The 27,793-nt window shown below is 32.0% G+C and overlaps 3 protein-coding genes and 3 long non-coding RNA genes across 10 annotated transcripts; 4 read left to right on the forward strand and 2 right to left on the reverse strand.

The window, feature by feature from the left end:
• Window positions 1-4,688: 4,688 nt before the first annotated feature.
• LOC111715944 (uncharacterized) lies at window positions 4,689-19,701 on the reverse strand. Of its 5 annotated transcripts, none has more exons than XR_002768356.1 (3): window positions 19,683-19,701; window positions 5,052-5,136; window positions 4,689-4,868 (listed from the first exon to the last, which is right to left on the reverse strand). It is a non-coding gene; the product is annotated as an uncharacterized LOC111715944 (long non-coding RNA). The 5 variants fall into 5 exon arrangements; XR_002768354.1 differs by lacking the exon at window positions 19,683-19,701 and adding an exon at window positions 7,108-7,181; XR_002768358.1 differs by lacking the exon at window positions 19,683-19,701 and adding an exon at window positions 6,186-6,204.
• Window positions 9,207-14,499, forward strand: LOC111715941 (period circadian protein). The gene is made up of 3 exons (XM_023491351.1): window positions 9,207-9,279; window positions 11,142-11,226; window positions 14,248-14,499. The coding sequence occupies exons 1-3, from the start codon at window positions 9,275-9,277 to the stop codon at window positions 14,482-14,484; spliced, it is 327 nt and encodes a 108-aa protein (XP_023347119.1). The 5' UTR covers window positions 9,207-9,274; the 3' UTR covers window positions 14,485-14,499.
• On the forward strand, window positions 12,720-13,729 carry LOC111715945 (uncharacterized). The gene is made up of 2 exons (XR_002768359.1): window positions 12,720-13,224; window positions 13,319-13,729. It is a non-coding gene; the product is annotated as an uncharacterized LOC111715945 (long non-coding RNA).
• LOC111715943 (uncharacterized) lies at window positions 17,188-18,208 on the forward strand. Its single transcript, XR_002768353.1, has 2 exons — window positions 17,188-17,284; window positions 18,142-18,208. It is a non-coding gene; the product is annotated as an uncharacterized LOC111715943 (long non-coding RNA).
• Window positions 19,702-20,056: 355 nt separating the features above from the next.
• Window positions 20,057-21,593, reverse strand: LOC111715942 (uncharacterized). Its single transcript, XM_023491352.1, has 2 exons — window positions 21,463-21,593; window positions 20,057-20,328 (listed from the first exon to the last, which is right to left on the reverse strand). The coding sequence occupies exons 1-2, from the start codon at window positions 21,559-21,561 to the stop codon at window positions 20,116-20,118; spliced, it is 312 nt and encodes a 103-aa protein (XP_023347120.1). The 5' UTR covers window positions 21,562-21,593; the 3' UTR covers window positions 20,057-20,115.
• Window positions 21,594-24,038: 2,445 nt separating this feature from the next.
• On the forward strand, window positions 24,039-27,743 carry LOC111715939 (glycine-rich protein DOT1). The gene is made up of 4 exons (XM_023491349.1): window positions 24,039-24,112; window positions 25,096-25,183; window positions 26,289-26,883; window positions 26,970-27,743. The coding sequence occupies exons 1-4, from the start codon at window positions 24,105-24,107 to the stop codon at window positions 27,602-27,604; spliced, it is 1,326 nt and encodes a 441-aa protein (XP_023347117.1). The 5' UTR covers window positions 24,039-24,104; the 3' UTR covers window positions 27,605-27,743.
• Window positions 27,744-27,793: the final 50 nt, after the last annotated feature.

The following is a 27,793-nucleotide window of genomic DNA, read 5'->3' on the forward strand; positions in this document are numbered from 1 at the left end:
TCGTTAACCCTAAAAAGGCTTGGGGATCTAAATCTATGTATACTGATAGTCTGAGGGGGGCGTCTCAAGTGTTCATTGAAAAACATTAGACTAGGATGCTAGGATGCTAGGAAGTTATGAAAAAAAATGTCAAAAAAAGGGAAAATATTTTTTTTTGGACAAATATGAAGAAATGACACATGCTTTTACATCCAATTTTCAAGGGCTTTTCAAAAATGTAGTATTTAGATGTATGGCTAAAATTAGGTTTTTTTAACACTGACCGGCCTTTTTACCCTATGCACTCAAAGAAAAAGTTGCAAAAAATCCTTTTAACTAATATTCTTTAAAAGTAAAAAAAATTGTAAAGGTGATAGTGGTGTCAAAAATGAGAGTGNCCCCCCCCCCAGCCAGTTAACAAACCCAAAAACAACCAACCTTTGTTAACGAAAGATAAAAAATACCACTTGATTTTTTAATTCTAAAAAATTATTTATTTTAAAAGGATTTTAAAACGATCATTTCGTTTTCGTTTTTTTTTATACATCGTTAGTTTATACGATTAGTTCGTTTGGTTCAGTAAAGTAAAAATTAAAAACAATCCATCCCAAGTAGAGAGTAATTAGAAATTTCGTTAAAGTTTAGTTTTCCAACCTGATGATTTGTCAACTGTTGAGTAAACAATGTACAGTAAATTATATGAATTTGATACAAATTAAATTCAGTATTAACTTCAAAGGACTAAATTAAGAAAATATTCAATAACAAAATAAACAATGATGTCAAATAATGCTAAGCTAAGCTTTTCAAGATTAATTTCATATTCAAACTAATTTCAAGTTAAAAAAATATTGTTAATTTTCTCCTTTTTGATCGACTTTGAACCAAGATCACTGATCCATGATTACCCAGTAATTCCTTTACTGTCCAAATTAACATTAAGTAGATGATATCCCGCCCTGTGAAATTTTCTTTAAAAATTTCGGCAAATTTTTTCTCGATAGAATAAAATTGTCCCCAAATACTTTTATGAGAAATCTTCTATTTTACTGGGTACGTTCCGACTTAAAACACAATTGAAAATAATCAGTATTAAACATTAATGAACATTGATAATGTTTAAATTAATTGATTAGACAGCACTTTTAAGGATCCGGTTGTGAACATGGAGGATCGCTTAAAATTACGCTTACAGTCCCTTTAACTTTCCAATAAAGCAGTTGTTTCACTGTAAATGATTGTAAATGAAATGAATTGTATTTGAAACATTATAATTAAACCCTCAGTCTAATTTAAAGTTGTATATATATTTATTTATATTTTTGTTTTGCTTGTTTTTATTTTGCTGGACCTTACGTCATGTTTTTCGGAACTGTGTCAAAAAAATTAAATATTCATTGAAATATAGTTGTGAAAACTAGAGATGGGCATTTTTTTGTGAATGAACGAAATTTTTCGTGAATTTTTCATTCAGAAAAAAACTAACGATGGATGAACGATATCTATCGTTCAGAGGCACAAACAAAAAGCGAACATTTTAAAATCAATCTTGATCATTTGAACGATTTTGAACATTTCATAACGATTTCTAAATCGTTCGGTAGAACGAAAATGAAAAAAATAAAGTTCTTACTGAACGAACAAATCTTCCAAAATATTTCCAATAACTATAGTATTTTATGGAACGAACGACTTTGTTGCAGGGATCGCAATTTTTGTTATTATTAATTGGAAAATATTTAGGCAATTCTGTTCCAAAATTTTATTGAAATCAATTAACAAATAAAAAAAATTTACAAAAATCTGGAAAAGGTTATTAGTTAAAATGCACAAAATCTTCAAAAATAAAACATCAATGATACAAAACTAATCCTTTATGTTTTTACTCCCTCTGTACTTTTCAAGTTTATATGGCGTAATTTTGAATTTTGTTTATACTTTCCTGTCACCCCAATCATGAAAGTTTTTAGCTCTTGTCTTGAAAACAAGTAAAAATGTACCACGCTTTCCTATTTCAACTCTATAAAGAGCAAAATAAAAATGTCTAGGCTTTTGGGAAATTCCCCAAATATTCATTCATTTGAAAAATTTCCAAAATCTTAAATTATACCACCCTCAAATACCTATGGGCATTTGGGAAATCTCCTAAATGCTTGGGTATCTGGGAAAATTCCCAAATGACTGGTTTTTTTGGAAATTCCTTAAATATCCAGTCATTTGAGAAATTTCCAAGATATCAAGGCATTTGCGAAACATTTGGGGAATTTCCCAAATGCCTAGGTTTTTGGGATATTCCCTAAATATTCATTCTTTTGAAACATTTACAAAATTTTACAAATATACCACCCTCAAATCTCCCAAATGCTTGGGTATCTGGGAAATCTCCCAAATGCCTGGGTATCTGGGAAATCTCCCAAATGCCTGAGTATCTGGGAAATCTCCCAAATGCCTGAGTATCTGGGAAATCTCCCAAATGCCTGGGTATCTGGGAAATCTCCCAAATGCCTGGGTATCCGGGAAATTTTTTGTAAACGATGGTTTAGTTCAGAAAAAAAAACGAACAATAAACAAACAACTTTGATCGTTCAAAGAAATAAAAACACATGTGGCTTTTTACCATGGACGAAAACAAATTATTGATTTTAATAAATCAACGAACGAACTTAAAAAATCAATCATCTTTTACTGAACGAATGAATCTTTTAAAAAAATTGAACAATAAAACGATCGTTTTTTACTAAACAAACAATTTTTTTGGGGAAAAAAAACTTTTTCTAAAAGATATTTATTTTACAAAGATAACCATTTTTGCGAAGAAACTTTTGAAAAAACTATTGTTCTTTTTAACTGAAAGAACAATCATATTGAACAAACGAGTTTACTAAACAAAAGATTTTACTGAATTAACAATTTTGCTAAGCGGTTGTTCAATAAGAAAACAAACGAAATAGAAGGAACATTAAAAACGTATTCAGGAGATTGTCCAGTTAATTAGAAACTATAGAGAGGGATGGTCAATTTAACACCCCCCACCCACCCCCGACTAGATAATAAATAATCAATAATAAATTTAACACAAATTTTGAATAATGCTAAATTTCAACCTTGAATGTAATTGATGCGTAGTTTCTTCTCTGCCCAAGCTAAGTTCTTCTCCCAGAAAATGCAGTACACATTATTTTATAGAAGATCATTTTATTTTCAGACACCGTAAACCTTAAACCCTAAACCCTAAATCCTAAACCCTAAACCCTAAAACATAAAAATAAACTGAATTATTAATGAATGTTTTCTTTACTAAACACGACTCACATGTTATCTTGTAAATCTTTGTCTGACCAAAAATATTCAATTGATATTCTTTTTTTTCTGCAAAATTGAGTTTAGGTAAATAAGAAGTTGTTCTTATGTTACATCGCATGCGTCATATATTGAATCTGTCAAATGTCATATACAGGGTGTCCCAAAAAACATGGGAATTCAGTGACGAATTCGATATCGTCTTTGTTATGAATTAGCATTGTAATACCTAATTTCAAAAGCTGTAATATTATTATGTCTGCTAGAGTTTATTTAATGAAAAGGGTAAAAGACTGTAAAGATGTGTTTATAATGTCTCCGCAAGATGAACAGTGAATACGGACAAGTTTACTCTGTTTGTATACTGTAATTTTCTTGTTTTACTAAGTACAACCGGNTGTAATGACACTGTTCTGTATGCTCATTCATAACAAAGACGATATCGAATTCGTCACTGAATTCCCATGTTTTTGGGACACCCTGTATGTAAATTGTTTTACTTATCAAATGTCTCATGCATAAAATTGCCGCAAATGTCAGAAGTCGCATCTGTCAAATGTCTAAGAAATTATTAAAATAACGATTTTTTTGTTTGATAACGTTTGATTCGTACATGAAACCCCTGGTAATAATATAAAATTTGTCCATCGTTATACACAACTACAATAGTCCTACAAATTGTTATTGTATCATTATAAACTATTTTATCATATCATTTTTCGAAAAAAAGGTTTTTAGTGGATTTAAATGCCAAATATTTTTTATTTGAAACCAAAATTCGGGACGCGGAGACAAAATGCAGAGGCTCGGAAACATAGGGAAAGGCAGGGAGACGATTTTGTGTTGCCTGGAGGTAATTCTGCAAATCTGGAGGTTGGGAAGTCATTATTGCGGGGCTCATGGCGCCTCTACACCCCCTTCCTCGCATTTTATGGTTTTCCTTTCATGAAATTTACAGTTGTATTATTTTCACATTAATAGTAATTGATTTTCGTTATTAGAAGTGCTTAGTTAGTAAACAATTCAACTTTTTATAAGGCATAAATTGAACAACTCGGCAAACTCTTAATTGTATTTCTAAAAAAAATCTCATTGGATTATGGCCAGCTTTTTTGGGTTGAAAAAAAATAGTTATATATTTAGTTTGAAAATGATTATATTTTAGTCAAACATGGTTATATTTTTGGTTGAAAAACATATGTATCCAAGTAATTTAATTCAAAACAAACTTAACTTCCTTACATAGAAATAATATCCAATAAAGAAAATTAAACTTCCTGTTTACAATAAAAATACTTTTACGGAAGTTTGGTTTGGATTGTAGAAGTTTTGTATAATAACCTAACCCATTCCTGGGCCTGTGCTTCTGTTATAAAAAGAAATTTTTATTTTGTACAGAATCATAACTGTTTTTTTTTTAAATGACCCAAAACCAGAATTTATTGATGCATGTTATTATCACATTATTTTCCAAATAACGCCAATGCAACCCCCCAACCAAACAATTCCAGAATGTAATCTTCTCCCGTTGTTCCATTCCCAGTTCCATCCCCAGGTTTCAGAGGTGGAGGTGGAGGAGGCTGAGTATCCTGAAAAATTTCATTTGTTTCAATAAATCTTTATTTCTATTTTTGACCATTTTCCAAGCTTTCAAATGATTTGTGATGCAAAACACTAATAAGACCACAGTTTATCAACTCGGAAACATCAATTTTTAAACAGATTCGACTTTAAAGCATCCCAACAGCTTAGAACAAATTAAAGAATCCTACCATGGTTTGTATTAGGAATTTTTTCCCCGAGGTTAGAGCAACAGAACATAGAACCAGGAGTAAGAGCACATAAAAAGTCTTCATCCTTAAAATAATAATTTTATTCCTAAATTAGCTGAAGTGCCCGGCATTGCCCGTGAAATGAAAAAAAATTCAAATTTTAAAGAAAAAAAAATTATTTTTGAGAGAAAAAAAAATATTTGAATATTTTAGCTTATTTTACCACCAGGATACCCATGGGTTTCCTTAGAAAATGTCAGCCAATTTGGTTCAGCCATTTAACCAGCTAAAGCAAACATATATATATGCTTAAATATATATATTTATATGAGGGAAGAGCGTTATTATATAGAAAATCATGGACCAATCGTCCTCAGTTTTTTTTTTTAAGTATTTAAAGCGTGCAACATAAATCTGAACATCAATAAAATTTACTAATTTACAGATATTGCAATTTCTGAGCTTTTCAAAATATGGGTATTTGATTCCAACTCTTAATGTACGGCAATTAAAAAAATAAAGCTTATTTACCACTTTATGTTTTAAACTAAATAAAAATTGTCAAAGTTTTTTGTTTCGTTTTTGATTTATCATAACTAATGAGCCTTCGAATAAGAAAAAACGAATGTATTTTAACTAACGAATTGTTTGTTTAGATCTTTTAAACAACAACAAAAAATTTAAAAAATTTAAAAAAAATTTTCCTTGTTGAAATTTGTATTCTAAAAGATTTGATTTTTTTAAGCAAGAAAAGTTAAAAGGTTTTCTTACATTTATGAGTTTGTGAGTGTGACTGCTAGTCTGTAAAACTTGTAAAAAAATCGATAAAAATTTAACATTTCTTTTTTTAGCTCTGCAACATTTAAAAAAGAGTATGTTGTTAACGATCGTTAACGATGGTAGGGTCAGTAATGGTCATTAACGATCGTTAACCTTAAAAAGGCTTGGAGATCTGAATCTATATATACAGTAACAGTTGTTGACGGATGTATAGCAAGAAACTCAAGATGAAGATGTTGAACCCCCGTCTCAAAAACACCAATAACAAAGATTATATTTTTTTCCTTAAAAATTACATGCATAGTTAACTTGAACAAATATTATAATAAATGTTTATAATGAAAAAATTCTTACGATATAATAATTGATGAAACGGGTTATCAATAATTGAACAGTACTTAAACATGTTTTAAACTTCTGAACTAAATGACAATTTAATTATTAACGAAAGGCAATAATTCTTCATATGAAAATATTCTATGTTTAGCTGTTGAAAATGGACTCACAACGCTCTGGGTTGTTTATACTCCGACAGGGAGAACAAAGAAAAAGGAGGTTAAAATTGTTTGGTTTGGTTTTGGTGTCTCCGAGAGGGGATCTAAGTTAAAGACGACTTTACACGGAGCATAGTTAATGGTTGACAACAGTATAGCCAGAGGGGGGCGTTTCACCTGTTCATTGGAAAACATTAGACTTAAATAGTTTGGATGCAAGGAAATTATGAAAAAAATGTCGAAAAAAGGAACATAATTTTTTTTTGACAAGTTTAAAGAAATGACACATGTTTTTACATCCAATTTTCAAGGGCTTTTTAAGAATGTAGTATTTAGATGTATGGCTTTAATTAGGTTTTTTAACACTGACAGCCTTTTCACTCTATGCAATGCATTAAAAGAAAAAGTTGCAAAAAATCCTTTTAATTAATATCCTTTAAATGTGAATAAAATTCAAGGTGATAGCGTGTCGAAAATGAGTGTGTTAGCACAAAAAAACTGGTGGAGGGGGAGGTCGTCAAAGGCCCCCCCCCCCTAGCCAGTTAACAAACCCGAAAACAGCCAACCTTTGTTAACGAAAGATAAAACAACCACTTGATTTTTTAATTCTAAAAAATTATTGTTTTTAAAATGATTTTAAAACGATCGTTTCGTTTTCGTTTTTTAATACATCGTTAGTTTATACGATTAGTTCGTTTGTTTCAGTAAAGTAAAAATTAAAAACAATCCATCCCAAGTAGAGTCGAGTAATTAGAAATTTCTTTAAAGTTTAGTTTTCCAACCTGATGATTTGTCAACTGTTGAGTAAACAATGTACTGTAAATTATATAAATTTGATACAAATTAAATTCAGTATTAATTTCAAAGGACTAAATTAAGAAAATATTCAATAACAAAATAAACAATGATGTCAAATAATGCTAAGCTAAGCTTTTCAAGATTAATTTCATATTCAAACTAATTTCAAGTTAAAAAAATATTGTTAATTTTCTCCTTTTTGATCGACTTTGAACCAAGATCACTGATCCATGATTACCCAGCAATTCCTTTACTGTCCAACTTAACATTAAGAATATCATCCCGCCCTGTGAAATTTTCTTTAAAAATTCCGGCAAATTTTATCTCGAAAGAATAAAATTGTCCCCAAATACTTTTATGAGAAATCTTCTATTTTACTGGGCACGTTCCGACTTAAAACACAATTGAAAATAATCAGTATTAAACATTAATGAACATTGATAATGTTTAAATTAATTGATTAGACAGCACTTTTAAGGGTTCGGTTGTGAACATGGAGATTCACTTGAAATCACCCTTACAGTCCCTTTAACTTTCCAATAAAGCAGTTGTTTCACTGTAAATGATTGTAATTGAAATGAATTGTATTTGAAACATTATAATTAAACCCTCAGTCTAATTTAAAGTTTTATATATATTTATTTGTTATTTTGTCTTGCTTGTTTTTATTTTGCTGGACCTTACGTCATGTTTTGCGGAACCATTTAAAAAAAAAATCTATTTTTAGTTGTCCTATAACAGATTTAAAAACTAAAAATAAAATATCCATTGAAATATAGTTGTGGAAACTAGAGATGGGTATTTTTTGTGAATGAACGAAATTTTTCATGAATTTTTCATTCAGAAAAAAACTAACGATGGATGAACAACATAATCATTCAGAGATACGAACAAAAAAGCTAACATTTTAGGTTCAATCTTAATCGTTCGAACAATCTTGATCGTTTATTAACGATTTCTAAATCTTTGGGTAGAACGAAAATGAAAAAAATATAGGTTCTTACTGAACAAACGAATTTTTCAAAATATTTCGAAAAAACAGTCTTTTTTTTATGGAACGACCGATTTTTTTTTGGAGATGGCAATTTTTTGTTATTATTAATTGGAAAATATTTAGGCCATTCTGTTCCAAAATTTTATTAAAATCTATTGACAAATAAAAGTATTTTACAAAACTCTGGAAAAAGTTCTTAGTACAATTGCACAAAATTGTTAATTGATTTCTGAAGTAAAAAGACTAACTAACTTTACAGAATATTTTACAATGTTCCAAATAATATTTAGTATTTTATTTCAATGTTTTCCCCATAAAACATGGAACTCTAAAAATATGATTTTAGTCCTATGTAATACAAAACCAATCCTTTATTTTGTTACTCCCTCTGTGCTTTTCAAGTTTGTAAGACGTAACTACTAACTTTGAATTTTGTTTAAACTTCCCTGTCACTCCAATCATGAAAGTTTTTTAGCTCTTGCCTTGCAAACAGTTGAAATGTACCACACTTTCCTATTTCAACTCTATAAAGAGCAAAATCAAAATGCCTAGGTTTTTTGGGAAATTTCCCAAATACCTATAGGCATTTGGGAAATCTCCCGAATGCTTGGGTATCTGGGAAATTTACCAAATGCCTAAGATCTGGATGTTTTGAGGACAAAGGAACCTGTGGTTAAGTCAAAATTTTAATTTACCAATAAAAGTAATTGGGTGTGACATGAAATGCGCGATTTGATAAAAAAGCTGTTATTTACTTAGTCCTCCCAAGGGACAGTTAGCTACTTAACGCAGCATATCTCTGTTGGGTGAATCATTGGTCAATGATTTTAATTAAAAGGGAGTAAACAATTTTTTATTTTTTATTTCCTACATTCATTCTAATAAAACAGCAACTACAGCAAAGCAGCAAATGCAGCAGCACTTTTTTAGCTTGACAATAATCAAAATATGAGATTAAACTTTTTTAAATATTAACAACATCAATTATATTTCAGGTTGAAATTTAGCATTATGCAAAATTTGTGTTCAATTTATTATTGATTATTTGCTTAATTCAATACTTAAAGTAAATAATAAAATTAAATTGTTTTATATTTATATACTTTGCTGTATATTGGTAAAATTATCATCAGTTTTTATTCACCAATTGACAAATTATGAGGTTGGAAAACAAAACTTAAAATCATTTTCTGATTACTCGCCACACAATAATCTTTTCTCTGCAATTAATGTGACTATTGTTTTAAACCATGATATATTTCATATTTTTGGAGGGAGGAAAAAATTGTTTTAAGTCTCTCACCCCGAAAGTTTTTTAGAACATGATTTGGCGAGCTCAAAATTTCAGGATATTTTGATTGTTTGGAATTTGGAAAAAAGGTTGAAAAAATATGAGCTTTGTAAACAATTTGAGTTTGGGGAAAGTAATATATTTCTTTTTAATCTAAGCTTCTAGAATTTAAGATTTGTTTCTAGCAAATCAATTTGAAATATGACCAGAAAATATTTTTCTTTGATAACAATATTACACTGTTTGAAAACATCCTTTTCACATTATTTACATAATATCACGGTGGACTAGGGTCAATCTGAATCTAAATCGAACTGACCCCTATACCGACCTTCGCGCACACTACTGTAAAAGTTGCTTGATCCAAGCTGGTACAACATGTACTGTACATGCATTCATTGGACTACCCAGAGCATAGTCGACCCAGCACTACCCATCCGATCCTATCTTTTGCCGGCTTGGTTTTATCTTTGATGGCGCAGTCAGACTTTTTACAGTAACCGGCCTATAATAGGCATATTTGACCTACTCCTACTTGCTTAGTTTAGTGAAAAATTGTGTTAAAGTATTGTTTTTCTGGTCTTAAAACCACGCTTGAACCATTAAATGCTCGTGAAATATTGCTGCTTTTTAAGAATAAAGTTTCTTTAGATTTAAGACATTTACTTGATCGATTGCCATTCGATTTGCCACATTTTATTTTTTGATTTATATCACTACACCTGACAACATTTAATGCAAGATCTTTAAAGAGTGAAAAAAAAATGACGGTGTTGGGACATTTTATAGAAAGACAGTTGATTGATAGGATATTTCTTGGACAGGAATATTTCAGAGAAAGAACTTTTTACAGAAGACAATTCATTATGCGGACATTTCATAAAAGGACATTCCTTAGATTAGATATTTAATATTTTGCTTAAACATACATAATAAAACATATTAATTTATTTTCGCAAAAAAAAACTAATCACATTTTTAATTTAAACAAAGTTGTACGTATAAAATGTTCATCCATGAAATGTCCCAACACAAAAATAACCAAAAATGCAAACTTTTTTTGCCTGACATATAGGCCATTGAATTCATAGTAGAGTTTACTTACAAAATGATTGGGAATTTTATTCCATTTCCTTTCTAGAAAAGGTTCTGGAATTCCGCAATTCCAGAATCCGAGATTAATTCCGGAACATATTTTCCCCCTGAATCGGAAAACCGGGTTAGGGTCTAGGGTTTGCGATCCAGAATTGATCCAGAACATCGTTCTGGAAAGTTCTAGGAAATATTATTTCAGTAACGTTAGAAATATCTTAAACTTATGTAAAAGATAAAAGCAGTAAGTAATACTAACTATGTATATAATGAACATAATCATAAGCAATCATATTCATGTCTCAACTTCAATCTATTTCGTTTGCTTTCTCACTGAACGATAAATCAGTAAAATTGAACGTTCAGTAAAAAACGATTGTTTTTCAAAATCTTTTGGAAAATCTGTTTGTTCAAAATATGACCGATTTTTCAAGTTTGTTTGTTTGTTCAAATCATTCATTAAAAAGTGTGTTCAATAATTTCTTTGAACGATCAAAGTCCTTCATTTATCATTCGCTTTTTTTCAAAAAGTCAGCATACAGCAAAATTTTGTTCTTTCACAAAAATAGTTGTTCTCTCACAACAAATTGTATATGTTTACTAAAACGATGCTGATCTCTAGTTTTAATAATTTTATTTAGGATGAAGACTTTATTTGTGCTAGTGTTCCTGGTTCTATGTTTTGTTGCTCTAACCTCAGGAAAGAAATTCCTAATACAAACCCGGGTAGGAGTCTTAAAAATTTTTCTTATCTCAAAACACAGAAACCCAACATGTAGTTAAAATATCAAAATCTTTTTTATTTATGCGCTCGCTTAAAGAGAAAACAGTATGACCCAAGGGAGAGAGCTGTAGTGTCTATGCCTAGCTTGCCTGCAAAAAATGGTCGAATTTTGATTCCGCCTTGGCAGCCTGAGGACTGTGTGCGGGGGTAGGCACCACGGCAGCCTGAGGAATGTGTGAGCAGGGGTAGGCACCACGGCAGCCTGAGGACTGTGTGCGGGGGTAGGCACCACGGCAGCCTGAGGAATGTGTGAGCAGGGGTAGGCACCACGGCAGCCTGAGGACTGTGTGCGGGGGTAGGCACCACGGCAGCCTGAGGAGTGTGTGTGGGGGTAGGCACCACGGCAGCCTGAGGAGTGTGTGAGCAGGGGTAGACGCCACGGCAGCCTGAGGAGTGTGTGTGGGGGTAGGCACCACGGCAGCCTGAGGAGTGTGTGAGCAGGGGTAGACGCCACGGCAGCCTGAGGACTGTGTGCGGGGGTAGGCACCAGGGCAATCTGAGGAGTGTGTGTGCGGGGGTAGGCACCACGGCAGCCTGAGGAGTGTGTGCAGGGGTAGGCACCATGGCAGCCTAAGGAGTGTGTGCGGGGGAAGGCACCACGGCAGCCTGAGGAGTGTGTGAGCAGGGGTAGACACCACGGCAGCCTGAGGAGTGTGTGCGGGGGTAGGCACTACTTTTGAGATGAAATTGCATACTCATGATGCTAATATTTTAAAATGCTTATACCATGAGGGAGGGAAGGCAACCTCCCCCGCACAGCTTCTGAAACTCATTTTACCTATTTGTGGCAGTGCTCGTTCCCAAAGGACTTCCGAACCTCCCCGAAACAGTCTGCAGGGAAAGATTTTCCATTTATTTTCGTCAATTTCTACTTAAAACGGGACTAATTTGATTATTTAAGCAAAATATTGGATCTATAGTATCCTTAACATTTGTGTAATATTTTTTTTACAATCAAAGTTTGGGCTGGAAAAACTTTGTAGATTTTGTTTGAAATTGTCTTTGTGTATCCTTTTGATTTGCGGCATTGTGCTGAATCCCCATACTGCTTCCGAACCTACAGGTTCAGAGGCTATATTGGAAACATTCTTGCTAACACATTCAACGTTCGGAACGTTGAAATTTTGTACAGCTTCAAATCCCTTAAACTTGTAAATAAAGAAATTTACGTAAACGCATAAACTTACAAAAATTCGTTTTGCAGACGAAAACGTATTATTTATAGTAAGTTAATTTGCCTGCAAAATAATGCATTATACAAAGAAAAAAGGCAATTTCAGCAATGCTCAAATTAAAGAAAATGTAATTATCTTTCAATCTATATGTATTTCAAATCTGTAGCGCTTGTAAAAAAGGCGGCAATTATAGTTTTAAAATCATTAGGTTATAGCAGAGTTTTGTTTTCTTTAAATATCTCAATAACTAGAAAGAAAATCAACAAACAAATATGTTTTTAGAAATAACATATTATGAAGGAAACTTTTTTATATGTCTACTTATTACTAAAAGTTATTCATAATAAAGTGCCAGCCATTCCAAGATTTGTTATTAAAATAAATCTATACAACAAAGCTATTTTCTCCCAAACTTTAATTGTAAAAAAAAAAATATTATGCAAATGTGAAGGATACTATAGATCAACTACCGTGCTTAAATAATCAAAGTCCCGTTTTAAGTAGAAATTGGCGATTATAATTGAAAGGCCCTTCACGGAAGACTGTTTGTGGGAGGGTTGGAAGCTCTTGAGGACGAGCACTGCTGCAAATAGGTAAAATGAGGTTCGGAAGCTGTGCGAGGGAGCACGTAAATGAATTTTTTTGAAGAAATCAAAACTTTAATTTGCTATTTAAACTCTCATATAATGAATCATCAGTATTTAAAAATAAACCAGTCTTTCTATAAATTAAGAAAATGTGACCAAAAAGGCGTTAGTTGCTAAGGTAAGTTTTATATTGACATTTAGAGTAGTTTTCAAGCTCAAAAAACTTTAAAACTCTAACATTTATACACATATGCTTCACTGACATCTAATAGGACTGAAAGCTCACTAGATGTCAGTCAAGAGCAAGCTGCCATGCCAATGTGGAGGTCTGGGGTCAAATCCACCAAACTGGATTTCTAAATACTGCCATGATGGCTGCCATGAGCCCACGAAATGATCAACAATGCTCAATTACAAACAGTGTGATATGATGGATGAGGGTGCCATGAGCCTGCAAAATGACCTCCAAAGCTTCCTGATATGCAGAATGACCTCCAATCCCTTCTGTAACTGCTCTCGCCTCTCATTACATCTCCATGCCCTGCTTTTGGTCTCTAATAAAAACAATTTGTATTAAAGTCTATTTTAATTAAGATTAAGGCTTTTAAATTTCACTAATTCCTTTATATGTGAATAACTATAGCAGTTTCATATAAAGATCAATAAATCATGAACTAATCTAACTTTCCTACCACTAATTCATAAAAAAGAATAATTTTTGTAAAATATTTAAAGTTATGCTTGTATAGTATAATTTGTGTAAACCTTTTACGAGAACACAAGTTGATCAGCTGAATGAATTAATATTTTAAATTTGTGGATTAAGAAATTCTTTAAACTTTATGGTTTTGTGGATTCTACTGAAAAGAGATATATTTTGATTTTTGGTCGGTTAAGCGTAGGTCCAAAAATACACCATCGATTTTTTTGGCTGCTAGGTGTCTCTGCTCTTAACATTTCAGGGATTTTGGCAAAGTAATTCTGTACTAAACCTGCCAATTAAGTACAAATACAGTCTGGGAAAGTAATTAGTTAAAAAAAACGTCCATGTCTAGCTGGAGAACCGCCGCCAAAAATTTCTTAAACATTTTAAGATTTGAATTTAAGTTTATGAAATTATCAATGGTGCGACACATTTTAACCAATCACTTTTTTCTTCATGATTTTTTTAATAAATGTCGAAAAATTCGATTTTGTTTAGGATTCCCAGCCACCTTCTCCTCCACATATGATGAAACCTGGGGATGGAACTGGGAATGGAACTGGAAGTGAAACTGGGAATGGAACCGGGAATGGAATCGGGAATGGAACTGGGAATGGAACCGGGAATGGAACCGGGGATGAAACTACAGGAGAAGATTACTTCTTTTATGGTGGCTATGGTGGGGGCTGGTGGGGATTGGTGGGGTTAGGGGGATTGTTGTTATTAGGAAAATAATATGATAATAACATCAATAAATTCAGATTTGAGTCATTCAAAAAAACAATTTAAACTATTACTGTTATTTATGAATTTTTGGATAATAAGTAAAAGTACACTGCAACATTGCTGGGTTTCTGTTTCTAATTTTTAAGGTCTATATACATTTCACTAAAAAGGGATCATTTATCGAGCGTACTGTCCTGCATAAGCGGGGGAAGGCAGGCGGCCATATTCACAGCATTTTTCCCTTCCATGCCCCATTTTAGTTTTTTGTCTTCCGAGTTCCGGAAGCTATGAGCCAAAATTGTATGGTCTTCCATGCCACAGCATTTGAGTTTTCTGGCAGTTATTACGTTTTTAAATGATTTTCAAAAATCCAGCAACATCATGCAAAAGATGTACATAAAGAACTAAATATTTAAGTTTTAAAAAGAAATAATGACGTCCTTTTAATGTAAACTGCTAAACTTATTTTTCCCAAATAAAAATCCAATTTTTCCTCTAAAATGGCTTATTTTTGAAAATACTATGAACAATTCAAAATGATGCACCATAATATACCTTAAGCAATTTGTTTTTGGTGCCCACGATGAGCAGGGGAAGGCAGGCGGCCATGAGCCACTACTATTTCCCCTTCCATGCCACATATTAGCTTTTTCTGTTCCGGCAGCCATAAGCCACCACTATTTCCCCTTCCTTACCACCACATTTGAGTATTCAAGGCAAAACTACTTTTTTAAATGGTACTTTTAGGGCCTTTAAAGTGAGATTTTAAAAAATCCAGCCGCGTCAAGCAAAACACACAACTCAAACCATTTTACAATTCTACTTAAGATTAATATTTAGTGTGTTGAATTCTTAAACTGTTTTACAATGAAATTTTTGACAAAGAAATTGAGTCTTTGGAACAAAATCAAATATTTAAACCACAATATCTTTAGAACTCGATGTTGTAAACCTTTGATATTTCAAACTCAGATTACTTGATATAACAGAATTCATAGTTTGAAATATCTAAGGTATGCAACATTTGGTTCCGAAGATATGGTGATTAGAAAATCAGAGTTTGTGGCAAAGACTCAATTCCTTTGACTGAGTATTGCATCTTGAAGTCTAATGATTATTTAATTACTGACTCATTATACTAAATCCATCTTAAAATCACTCATTAACCAACTTTGTGATATTACAAGATGCAATACTCAGTCAAATATGTATCTTTGAAATAAAGCAAGCTCGCTTTATACTACAATCCATTGAATTATCTGACTGAAGCATAATTCATTAATGGTAAATTGTTCAGCATAATTGGACGGACAGAATTCATGACCCCAAAAAGGAAACTCGGGAGTTTCGTTCAACGATACTCTCTCTTAATTATCCAACTCAGAAAGAGACAGTATAAGTGTACAAGAGTGGGCATAGGAATACAGACCTGAAAGAGACAGTATACGTGTACAAGAGTGGGCATAGGAATACAGACCTGAAAGAGACAGTATACGTGTACAAGAGTGGGCATAGGAATACAGACCTGAAAGAGACAGTATACGTGTACAAGAGTGGGCATAGGAATACAGACCTGAAAGAAGTATGAAGAAGAAAACTTACGTCCCTGCACTTACCAGGGCGATCGAGATGCGTCTGGTTTCTTCTATTTAAATTCAATCTGTTTTTAGTCTATAGTTCAATAATCTATGTATAGCCTGCGGGGGGGCGTTTGACGCCCCCCCCCCTCTTAGAAAAAGGTTTCAGAGAATAGGTAAAGGGTTGAAATGCATGTTCATAGCCCAATTTTTCATGGCCAGCTCAAAGAAAAAAAAATAGACCGATAACTTTAATGGTTTGGGGTGCTAGGGAGGGTGGAAAAAAATGCATAAAAAAGGTCAAAGAAATTAAAAAAATATGTGTTTGTTATAGACAAATATGCATTTTTCAAGTGCTCTTCAAAAATAGAGTTTTTAGATCTGTAGGTTTAGTCGCAAAAAAGTTATGGGCTATTTTAGATTTTTTTTCGCAAACCGGACTTTTTTCCGCCCTGTGCTGTACCCTACCCTACAAATTAAAAAAGATATTATATTTCTATATTATTTTCAACATTTTAACATTAAACATATATACGCAAGTATAAGTTAGACTGAACTTTAAGAGTTTTCTTTAAAAGTTTTAAAGTTTATGTTTTTTTCTACATGTTAACTCTATCAAAATAAGGAAACAGCTAAAGTTTTAGCATTAAATATTAAATATTAAAGGGACTGTACAGGTAATTTCAAGTGACCCTCCACGCAAAGTTGACAATGGCCCGATTTACAACGGTACCCTTGAAACCTTAATCTGATCAAAAATGTGGAAGATAACGTCGTTTTTCTGACTTTAAAAGTATTTATTTCTGCGAGTGTCTCAGTTGCTTCTTATAAACAAGAAATGCGGAAGTCACGTTCGCAGAAAAACCGCTAATGAAAACAAACAGTTTAAAGAAACAAAACATGATTATCTAATTTATACCTAATCAGACAAAGTTTTTAAGAGTACCCATGTGAATCTGACAATGCCATAATTGTATAGAGGAGAGAGGATCACTTGAAATTAAGCATCATGCAGTCCCTTTAAGTTGAATTATTTGAAATGTCAACATGATTAATTATATTTAAGGTTAAAATTTAGCATTATTCAAAATTTGTAATCAATTAATTATTGATTATTTACTTAATGCAATCCTTTGAAGTAAATGATCAAATTAATTTGTATCAAATTAATATAATTTGTTAAACATTTGTAAAGTTGTCAGTAGTGTTTATTCAGCAGGCTGACACATCAGGTTGGAAAACTAAACTTCAAATCATTTTCTTATTACTCTTTACAAACTCAAATTTTCTAAACCTTTCATCAGTAAAACGTAGACAATGACATGTCGTGTAAACCTTTCATCAGTAAAACGTAGACAATGACATGTCGTGTAAACCTTTTGTGTAAAACCTTGATACAGCTAAATCTAGCAGCAATAATAGTTGGACATTTCAGAGTTCCAGGAACTCAGATAAAATTATTATAATTAACAATTTTGAAAAGAGTGATCAGTTTCATTTTAATCAGTGCTTCCAAATTTTTTGATATATTGTCTAGCAAAATCAATTCAAAATGTGCGCACATGAAGTCACAATTTTTGAAAACATTCAAAGATGATTGAGAACCGAATATTATTTTTTTTTTAATAATTGGAAAAGACACAAATATAATACAAGTATGCTAAAATTTGAGTGCTTAGGTTATTATAATAGGTTACTAAAAACGTATAAAATGTTTGCACAAAACAAGATTTTTGTTCATTAGATACATTATGTTGAAATATTTTTTATAAAATTTTCATTTATCAAGCTGTGAAAAAATGTCCACTTTTTGAAAAGAGCAATGCTTTATTAAGATGAGTAATGGTTTGAACCATGATAACAATTCAACATGCAATGCTAGTTTTACATGAGACAGCTAGGCAAATTATTTTTCAAGACCGGGTCGACTTTGAAGTGTCACAACACCTTGGCATTTGGTTTTATTTAAATTATAGAATTTAGTTATAGGTTTAAAGGCGTGATTGTCAAACTCACGGTCAATTTTTTTCGTAAGAGTGTTGTGCGCACATTTTGTTTCACTGCCCTTTTTAAAATCCAGTATTTTTAGGATGAAAACTTTTGAACTGATAGTTCTCCTGGTTCTGTGCTCTGCTGCTCTAACCTCTGGGAAGAAATACCTAATACATACCCAACATGTAGGATTCTTAAATATCTATAAATATAAAATACCTAATACAAACCCAACATGTAGGATTCTTAAATATCTATATATATAAAATACCTAATACAAACCAACATGTAGGATTCTTAAATATCTATATATATATATAAAATACCTAATACAAACCCAACATGTAGGATTCTTAAATATCTATCTATATAAAATACCTAATACAAACCCAACATGTAGGATTCTTAAATATCTATCTATATAAAATACCTAATGCATACCCAACATGTAGGATTCTTAAATATCTATAAATATAAAATACCTAATACAAACCCAACATGTAGGATTCTTAAATATCTATAAATATAAAATACCTAATACAAACCAACATGTAGGATTCTTAAATATCTATATATATATATAAAATACCTAATACAAACCCAACATGTAGGATTCTTAAATATCTATCTATATAAAATACCTAATACAAACCCAACATGTAGGATTCTTAAATATCTATATATATATAAAATACCTAATACAAACCCAACATGTAGGATTCTTAAATATGTTCTAGCATTTTTTCTTAAATACTTTTTTGTTGGCATATGCATTTTGAATGAAAAAGTATAGAATACACAAGTATGTAAGTTTAAAGATGATTGAATTATAGACCAAAACATGTTTAATTTTAAATAAAAGAAACAGATTAGTCCGGGGGGAAAAATAATAATAATTGTAAAGAAAAAAATCTATTTAATAATAATTATGATTATAGAAAAATAAAATACAATTTAAAAATATTTTTTTGTTTCATGTTCATTGAATTATTTCTAACTATTTATAACACTATTTATTTTGGTTCACTGCACAGTGCTATACAGTTTTTTAACAGAATTTTTTTTTAAGAAGATTGAAGAAGATTCAACTTTCAAACCTTTTTAAATTATATTTTGTCCAGAACTTTAGCAATGGACAAAATATAATCGTAAAATATTAGTCTAAAACTTTATAACATGTACTGTGCCGAAATAATAGTGTTAGGTAATTTTATAAAAAAAAATTTTTTTTAAATATTCATTTTTTGGATAGAATCCGGGAGCCAATGAAACTTGATAGCACAGTGGTAAGCTAAACAGCTAATTTCACATTTTAGCACGATGATTACTTTATAGCATGTGTAAATGAAATTTACCAAGAAGTGACACAGTAGTTTCATAAAAAAGTATTTGTGTAGTCTACAGTCGTCTTATACTGTTCCCCATTTAATGGGTTCTATAGTTCTATACTATGTTAAACAAATTTTGGAAAGTGAAAATACAGTCCCTTTATGAGCAATTATAATTAATGAATATTAAAAAAAAAAATCAAACCATAATAGTTGTTTAATTGTTTTCTAATTTATTCCTGCCAGAAAACACAATACAGGAGGAGGAGAGGGTTTTTGATAAATATTTAAACATAATGAATTAATTTACCTTATTTGTCTTAATATTTGTAACTTTAAATCTCTGGACTGCAACTAAGGTTTGAATACTGGGTTCGATTTCATGTTTCGGTTCAAATCCAGTTTCGGTTGCGTTTGTTTATAAACAACCAGTATACAATTGTACACCAAAAATGAATTTATTGTATATTACAGAATTTAGTGGATTTCTCTATTGGCCTAACATTATCTTGATTTGTTCCAAGAACTGAAGGAACCTTTCTGTTAGAGGAATCTACCATTCTTGGATAAAGTTACTGATCGTTAACGATCTCAATTTTACTTAACGCGTTTTAGAAATTCTTAACGGTACCAGTGGAAAAAATAGTAGACTGAAAAAAGTGCCATTTTAAATATTTAGCCAAGGAAATGTAACTCTAAGTATATTTTAAACTACTATTAACAAGTAATTAAATTCTGTAGCATTACCAATTCCATCCGTCCTCCTTTCCATTCCATCCTATTAATCCTGCTCCATCCCCCCTCCCCCCATCCCATCCCTCCTGTCCCAGGACAGATCCAAAATGCAATCCCAATCCCAATCCCAGACCAAAGAAGTAATCCAATGTAAAATTTCTATTTCCAACTTGTTCAACAACAGGTCCATGATTCAGAACTGGTACATTATCAATAGAATCCTAAACATAAGAATTGGTTATTTAATGTGATCATTTGGGAAGTAATTGCTAATGTAAAATATAAAAGTTAGTTCATTAAGTTTTTTCAAGAGTTATCTCAAGATCTCTCTCATGTATGCACTACATTTTTGATAACGGACTACATTTTTGAGAACGGACTACATTTTTGAGAACGGACTACATTTTTGAGAACGGACTACATTTTCGATAACGGACTACATTTTTGAGAACGGACTACATTTTTGAGATCAAATGTTCACGAACAAAGGTGTCGCTCAGAAAGAAAAAAAATAACGATGGACGAACGACTTTATTTGTTTAGAGAAATGAAAAAAAGATTTTTTAAAACAAATGCTAGTAACAAAAACGAATAATCTAAAATTTTTAAACAACAATCGATCGAAAACGAGCGATAGTTTGAGATGAAAAAAAAATAATTTAACAATTAAAAACATTGGGGTTTTCATGAATGATGCACGAAACCGAACGGCCCTAGCCAAGCAGCCTTGCTTGTGAAATAAGTTAGATTTTCATGTTTACCCATTACAATAACAAAGAGATAATAACTTACAAAGCATTTTGCACTACAGTTTAGAGTCTTATCATAAGGAATTGGTCAAACTTGCAGCTCGTAGCTTCTCTGATTTTACGCAGGAGTAGGAGAAAGCAAAGAAATCAAGTCTTTGCCACAAGTTCTGATTTTCAAACCCCTAAATCTTTGTAACATAATGTTGGAGACTTTTGATATTTCAAGCCATTGCTTCTGTTAGATCAAATAATCTAACTCTTAAATATCAAAGTTTTACATAATTAGGTTAAAAAGATATAAAGCCCAGGATTTCGTCGGTCATGGTTATACTGCAGATCATTGCATTTGCAGTACGCGACCGAAAGTTTGGATTGAAAGTTTAGGAAAAAGAGATTTTGGTTGAAATCTTTGGAAAAAGAGGTTATAATAATTGATTCCATTTATTGTTTACTATCAAGCTAAATATTCATATCTATATAGATTATAGATAGACAGACAGAGTTGTACCTATTACATTTATATACAAATCTATTTGATGTGAATTTTAGTAAAATCTTCACTTTTCGTCTTCTATTTTCTATACAGAGAATATTCTTCAATTTTACCTGTTTTATTTCTGTATCCTTGACATATCTAGATGATACGAAATAATTACTGAGAAACCAGAACAACATCAGAATAACGGGCGTCTGGATACACTGCATTCTCCAATTGTGTTAAAAATGTAGATACAAAACTGAAAATTTATGGGTTTTAGACAAAAATTACATGTTTAATTCTTCGTTTGTTTTAAATCTTAAATAAAATCTTAGAATTGCATGCTATTGTGATGGCTTCAAACACTTAATTTACTCCTTTAAAAGATTAGATTTATATAATGTAAAAATGAGAATTTAAATCTAAATAAAAAATAGATGGTCACCAGAGAACATGTTTTTAGTTAAAAATATTTGTTGTTTTTAATCATTAGTTTTGATTTCAATAATTTATGTTTAAATATAATACCCTCCTAGTAATACCAGAATAGTTATAATGGCATAAAAAATTATTTTTTTATAATTTTAATCAAATGAGAAATCTGAAACTAAACATTAAAGCGTTTAATTGTAGAAATGTTCTGAACAATATTAAATAATAACTATTAATTAAGACAAACACTTTTTTTGATAAACAATTTATTTTATAATTTTGATATAATGCATTGTCAATAGCGAAAATTTAATAATTCTAACCTTAACATTTTTAACAGTAAAACTGTTTGTTTTAAAATTCACACAATTATGTTCTCTATGTAATCAATAACCAGCTATGGCAAGTTTGAGAAAAAGCCTAAAATGCATTTTTTCTCCTTTTTTTAAATCTAAACTAAATTTTAAGGATCTTCTAAATCTCCTACATCAAAATTTGGAACAGAGCAACATTTTGTCAAAGCTGTGTCACTGTGTGAATTTGATTTGATTTGATTTGATTTGATTTGATTTGATTTGATTTGAAAGGAAATAGTTTTGCTATAGAATAATCTTTAGGAAATCTAACAAAATAAAGGCATGCATAACAATTCGCCACGAAATCATTAGATATCCGTGAAAGTTAAATCAGTTCATTATTAGATCGGTACATTTTGATATCTGCAACGAATGTTGACACTTTGTTTAGAATCGACCTGGTCAAGTTGAATCAAAACTATAATTCTTTAAAAGTTCATAAAGAAATTATGTCCAAAATTACCGAAAAAGATTCAATTTTTATTGTTTTTTTGAAAGTTAAATGTAGAACAGAAATATGTACATGGTGTCCCAATAAACATGGGAATTCAGTGACGAATTCGATATCGTCTTTTTAGATAATTCTTTGATTTAGTATAGTGATACCTACTGAGAAAGCTGTAATCTGTAAGAGGTTCGTCTGCTATGTTCACATTTTGTTTGTTTATGTTTTGACTGCATACGGTTGTACTTAAAAAAACAAGAAAATTGCAGTAAACAGAGTAAACTTGTCCATCTTCACTGTTATTCTTGCGGAGACATTATAGACACATCTTTGCAGTCTTTTACCCTTTTCATTAAATAAACTCTAGCAGACATGATAATATGATGTCTTTTGAAAATTAGGTATTACAATGCTAATTCATAACAAAGACGATATCGAATTCGTTACTGAATTCCCATGTTTTTTGGGACACCCTGTATTTGACAATGGAGGTAAAAAATGAGCAAAACAAATTCTAAAATCTCAATTTTTTAGTTTTAATATATTAACGTAAAGATAGAATCTGTACTGTCGTAGCTTGAAAATAAAATTAACAAGTGGGTCTGCATATTCGTCACAATAGCTGTGGTTCATGCTCATTGGACTGTTTTAAATGTTTTTAATCATAATTTGAGTTCAACAGTCGTCTTCTTCTTCTTCTTTAACAGGTTTATGGGTTCCACTTATTACGAACAGTTTAAAAAATGTCTGAATGTGTCCAGAACACTGTCCAGTCATAATTTTAATCAGAAAAAATGTCGTCATGTAAGGATGAAAAACGGCCAAAAAACTCTAATAACCAAAAAAAAACTCTAAAATAAGAAGACGACTTTTAAACTCAATTTAAAACTTTTAAAAGTCTAACCAGCATGTAACACTGCAATTGTGCACCAAATCATCAAGTGAGCATTAAATACATTGCTATGAAGTCGTCTCCCTATTTCAGAGTTTTCTGGTTATCACTGTATTATAAAAAAAATGAGTTTTAACTTAAACTGAATATCTTTAGTTCATTAAAATACAAGTTTTAGATGCTCCTTTAAATATATTTTAAAAATATAAGATTAGGATGATTTGTTTACAGTTTCTTCATAATGTTTTACAATGTTATGGATAATACATGTTTAAAATAACATTTGATTTATTTAATCATTTGTTTAAAACTTTCATAGAGTTTATCTCCATGCAAATTAACTTTCAAAACAAAGAATCAGAGAATCACATTTTACAATTTAAAGTTTTTAAACTATGCAGTATACTAGCAAAGTTAACGGAGATAATCTTGAGAACCTTTCTTAATTTTTTTTCGAAATTTTCAATAAAAATTATGTTTTAAAAACATAATCTGTTTAATTTAAAATTTTTGTTGAAGGAAAATAGTTTAGCCCCACATAAAGTAGTGTGAAAAGATCAATAATGTTTGATAACATTAAGACAATTCTAAAACTATATATTGTTTCAGATTTCTACCGTAAATTAGTAGGATTCCTAGCAAGACATGATAAGGTCATTTCAAATCAATAAATAACGATTATAAGATAAGAAAAAAACAGTTTTTTTAATTAAAATCTAAATTTACTGGAATACATTGAAATAAACTTTATCTCAATTCACAAATTAATAAATCAGCTTATACATATCAATAATTATCTTTACAGAGCTGAAAACTTTAGAATCTTTTTCTCAATCTTATTATTATTATTTTAATCTTGTGGTCGATGTAATGTGCATCTTTTGTGAAAAAAAACTTTCATTGGTCGGAATTAAGTTGGGAATCCAATAAAAGTAAAAAGAGCAGATAAGATAGAAATCAAAAGTGTCCATATCCATACTTAGTGATCGGTAGTAAGTGTATCTAATTCTAAAGTTTTCAGCTCAGCTAAAATATTTTGATTAATTTACCAAAAAGAACAGTCTATGAAAATGTCCTCTTTAGTAAATATTTTCTTACGCTTCTTTTAACTATGCAGTATTTAGTAATTTTAATAAATTATTAGAACGATTAAAAAACCTTAATTATTCTTCTCATTTTGCGATCGTCCTTTTCGTCTTCTCACAACACGCACCTCTGCCCCTTTAGTAAAAGTAAATTCAACCTATATGAACCATAAAGTCTGACCGCGTCAACCTTGTTGCACCGGCTAGTCCTATCCATAGAGCTAGGTACAGTACAAACTGGGACAGGAAAGGGTGACCCGGCTCGGAAATTCAAATGTACTACGGTTGCCCTTAACAATGTTTATGGCAATTTTTAAAGAAAAAACAAGAAAAATCGCCACCATGTTGCCATATGCATCGATTCGAAAATTTTCATACACACTGCACTTCTCCTGCAACTGAGTGTATACTATCTCACGATCTGATAGCCTTGATAAACCCTTTGCGGGGATGAAAAATGTTCCTTTAATGTTATATTCCCATGATCTTACACTACACTGTTCATGAGCAATAAATATCTGATATTCTTGATTAATCCTTTACTGTTCTAGGATCAGTACCACTGAAATCTTCTTCCTTATCTTGTCTATTTCTTTAGTGTCAAGCAAAACCTATCTGATAGAAGTAGCTGACACACCGGTAGGAACTTTAAAACTTATATAAAGGGAATGTCCTTGTAATTTCAATGGATCTCCATATTAAAAAGTTGCATATCTGATTCACAATAGTAACCCTGTACAGCTAAAACAATGAGGAAAAATAATATATTACTTCTCTCTTCAACAAAAACCTTTTAAGTTACTTTGACAGAAAAACAAGAATATCCTCATCAATTTTGCTAAGACAATGGTGTGAAAGTACCATTGTGTGAAAGGCATGTCTCTAAGTAGAGGGTAAATGCTTATGGACTTAATGATGCATAATAGAGACTGACATAGCAAACCAATAGCAAATATCTTTAAACCTACATCCAGGGGCGGATACAGGATTTAAGTGAGGGGGGGGCAAGATTTTTTAGGAACAAAAAAATCATAATTAGGAACAAAAAATCGCGCCGCATGCGAAAATTTTGTTTGACTGAAAAGACTCAAAAAGAGTCAAAATTAATGACTAAAGACTAAAAAACTAGATTTTTAACTTTTTACACATTATATTTTATTAAGACAGACATTTTTCCTGTTTTGCACTAGGGTTTCTTTCCCTTAAGCCATGCTATTGAGAAGCTATTCTGAAAATAGGAACAAAAAATTCCAAATTCACGGGGGGCGAATGTCCCCCGCCCCCCCCCCTTGTATCCGCCCCTGCCTACATCGCAGTTCGTTTTGTGAGCAGAGACATTATGAAATTTTGATACTAATTTATTGCAATCAAGTTCTAACAAAATCTGCAGTGATGTTATTAAATGTGTGTGGAGACTAAATATGTCCTGATTAATAAAATGTTGATTGTTGGTCCTTACCATTATCATTATAAATAAAACCTTGAATTTTTCATTTTGAAAAAAAAGTAATTTTGACCATAAATACATTCTGCAGTATATAAAGGAATTGAATCATTGTCACAAGCTCTGATTTTCTAATCCCTGTGTCTTTGCGACCCAATGTCTATAAATTCTGTTAGATGAAATGAGCTATAATTCACACTGTCCGGTTGCAAAGATATAGATTTTAGTACATTTGAGCTTTCTTCAAATATTCACCAAGGCCTTTTCTCATTAACTATATCTTTAAAAAATAATATTTAGGGTGGCATCAAAACTGAGAATAAAGTGCAACAATATGGAAATAGTAGCTCTGGAGGAGACTACTCATTGGGAGCAGATTGGGGAGTGAGAGAAGAAGGTTCAATAGGAGAAAATGGAGGTTACACAGCAAGGTTTGAGAATGGTGGTGATGGAGGAGGGGAAGGAGGAGATGATGGGAATGGTGGAGAAGGAGTAAATGGAGGATATGCTGGGAATGAACACAATACAGCAGGAGAAGATAATGGTGGTGATGGAGGAGGTGAAGAGAATGGTGGAGATGGAGTAAATGGAGGATATGCAGGAACTGAAGAAGTTACAGCAGGGAATGGTGGTTATGGTGGAGGTGAAGGGACTGGAGAGAATGGAGTAAATGGAGGATATGCAGGAACTGAAGAAGTTACAGCAGGGAATGGTGGTTATGGTGGAGGTGAAGGGACTGGAGAAGATGGAGTTAATGGCGGATATACAGAAATTGAAGAAGTTATAGCAGGATCAGAGAACGGTGGTGGAGGTGAAGGGACTGGAAAGAATGGAGTAAATGGAGGATATGCAGGAACTGAAGAAGTTACAGCAGGGAATGGTGGTGATGGTGGAGGTGAAGGGACTGGAGAGAGAATGGAGTAAATGGAGGATATGCAGGAACTGAAGAAGTTACAGCAGGGAATGGTGGTGATGGTGGAGGTGAAGGGACTGGAGAAGCTGGAGTTATTGTGGAGTATGCAGAAATTGAAGAAGTTACAGCAGGATCAGAGAATGGTGGAGGTGAAGGGACTGGAGAGGATGTAGTAAATGGGGGATATGCAGGAAGTAAAGAAGCTTCAGCAGGATCGGAGAATGGTGGTGATGATGGAGGTGAAGCGAATGTAGTAAATAAGGGATATCATGGTACTAGAAAAGATGGAGTATATGAAGGATATGCTGGGACTGGAGGAGAAATAACAGGAGTAGAGAATGGTGGTGATGGAGGAAGTGAAAGGACCAGGGAGGTTGGAGTAAATGGAGGATATGCTGGGAAGGGAGGTAGTGGAGAAAATGGAGTAAGTGGAAGTGAAAAATATGAAAGACATGGAGGGAGCAGTCGAAGAGGACAATATGGAAGATATGGAGTTGGCCGTGGAAGTGGCCGAGGCCAAGGATGGGGACGAGGCAGAGGAAGAACAGGAAGCAGCAAGGAAAAAGGCAGAGAAAGCAAAGGAAGCAGCAGGGAAAAAGGCAGAGCAAACACAAGAGGCAGCAAGGAACAAGGCAAAGGAAGAACAGGACGCAGAAGAAAGGAAGGAGGCACAGGAGCAGGTGGAGGGTGGCAAGGTAGATGAGGCACAAGATGTTGGTACAATAACAACTACGGTGGTTGATGAGGGTTAAGCTGAAGTAAGCAGAAAAGAATTGCCATTTTTGATTACTTAATCTGCCTAAATCAATTTCGCCAAAGATTAATAAATTTTAAAACTTGAAGTGTACATTTCATCCTCAAAAAGAAAATTTGAAATGTGAACTTAACAATT

Source organism: Eurytemora carolleeae, unplaced genomic scaffold (genome assembly GCF_000591075.1).
Source record: "Eurytemora carolleeae unplaced genomic scaffold, Eaff_2.0 scaffold1904, whole genome shotgun sequence".
In the NCBI taxonomy this organism is placed as follows: domain Eukaryota; kingdom Metazoa; phylum Arthropoda; class Copepoda; order Calanoida; family Temoridae; genus Eurytemora; species Eurytemora carolleeae.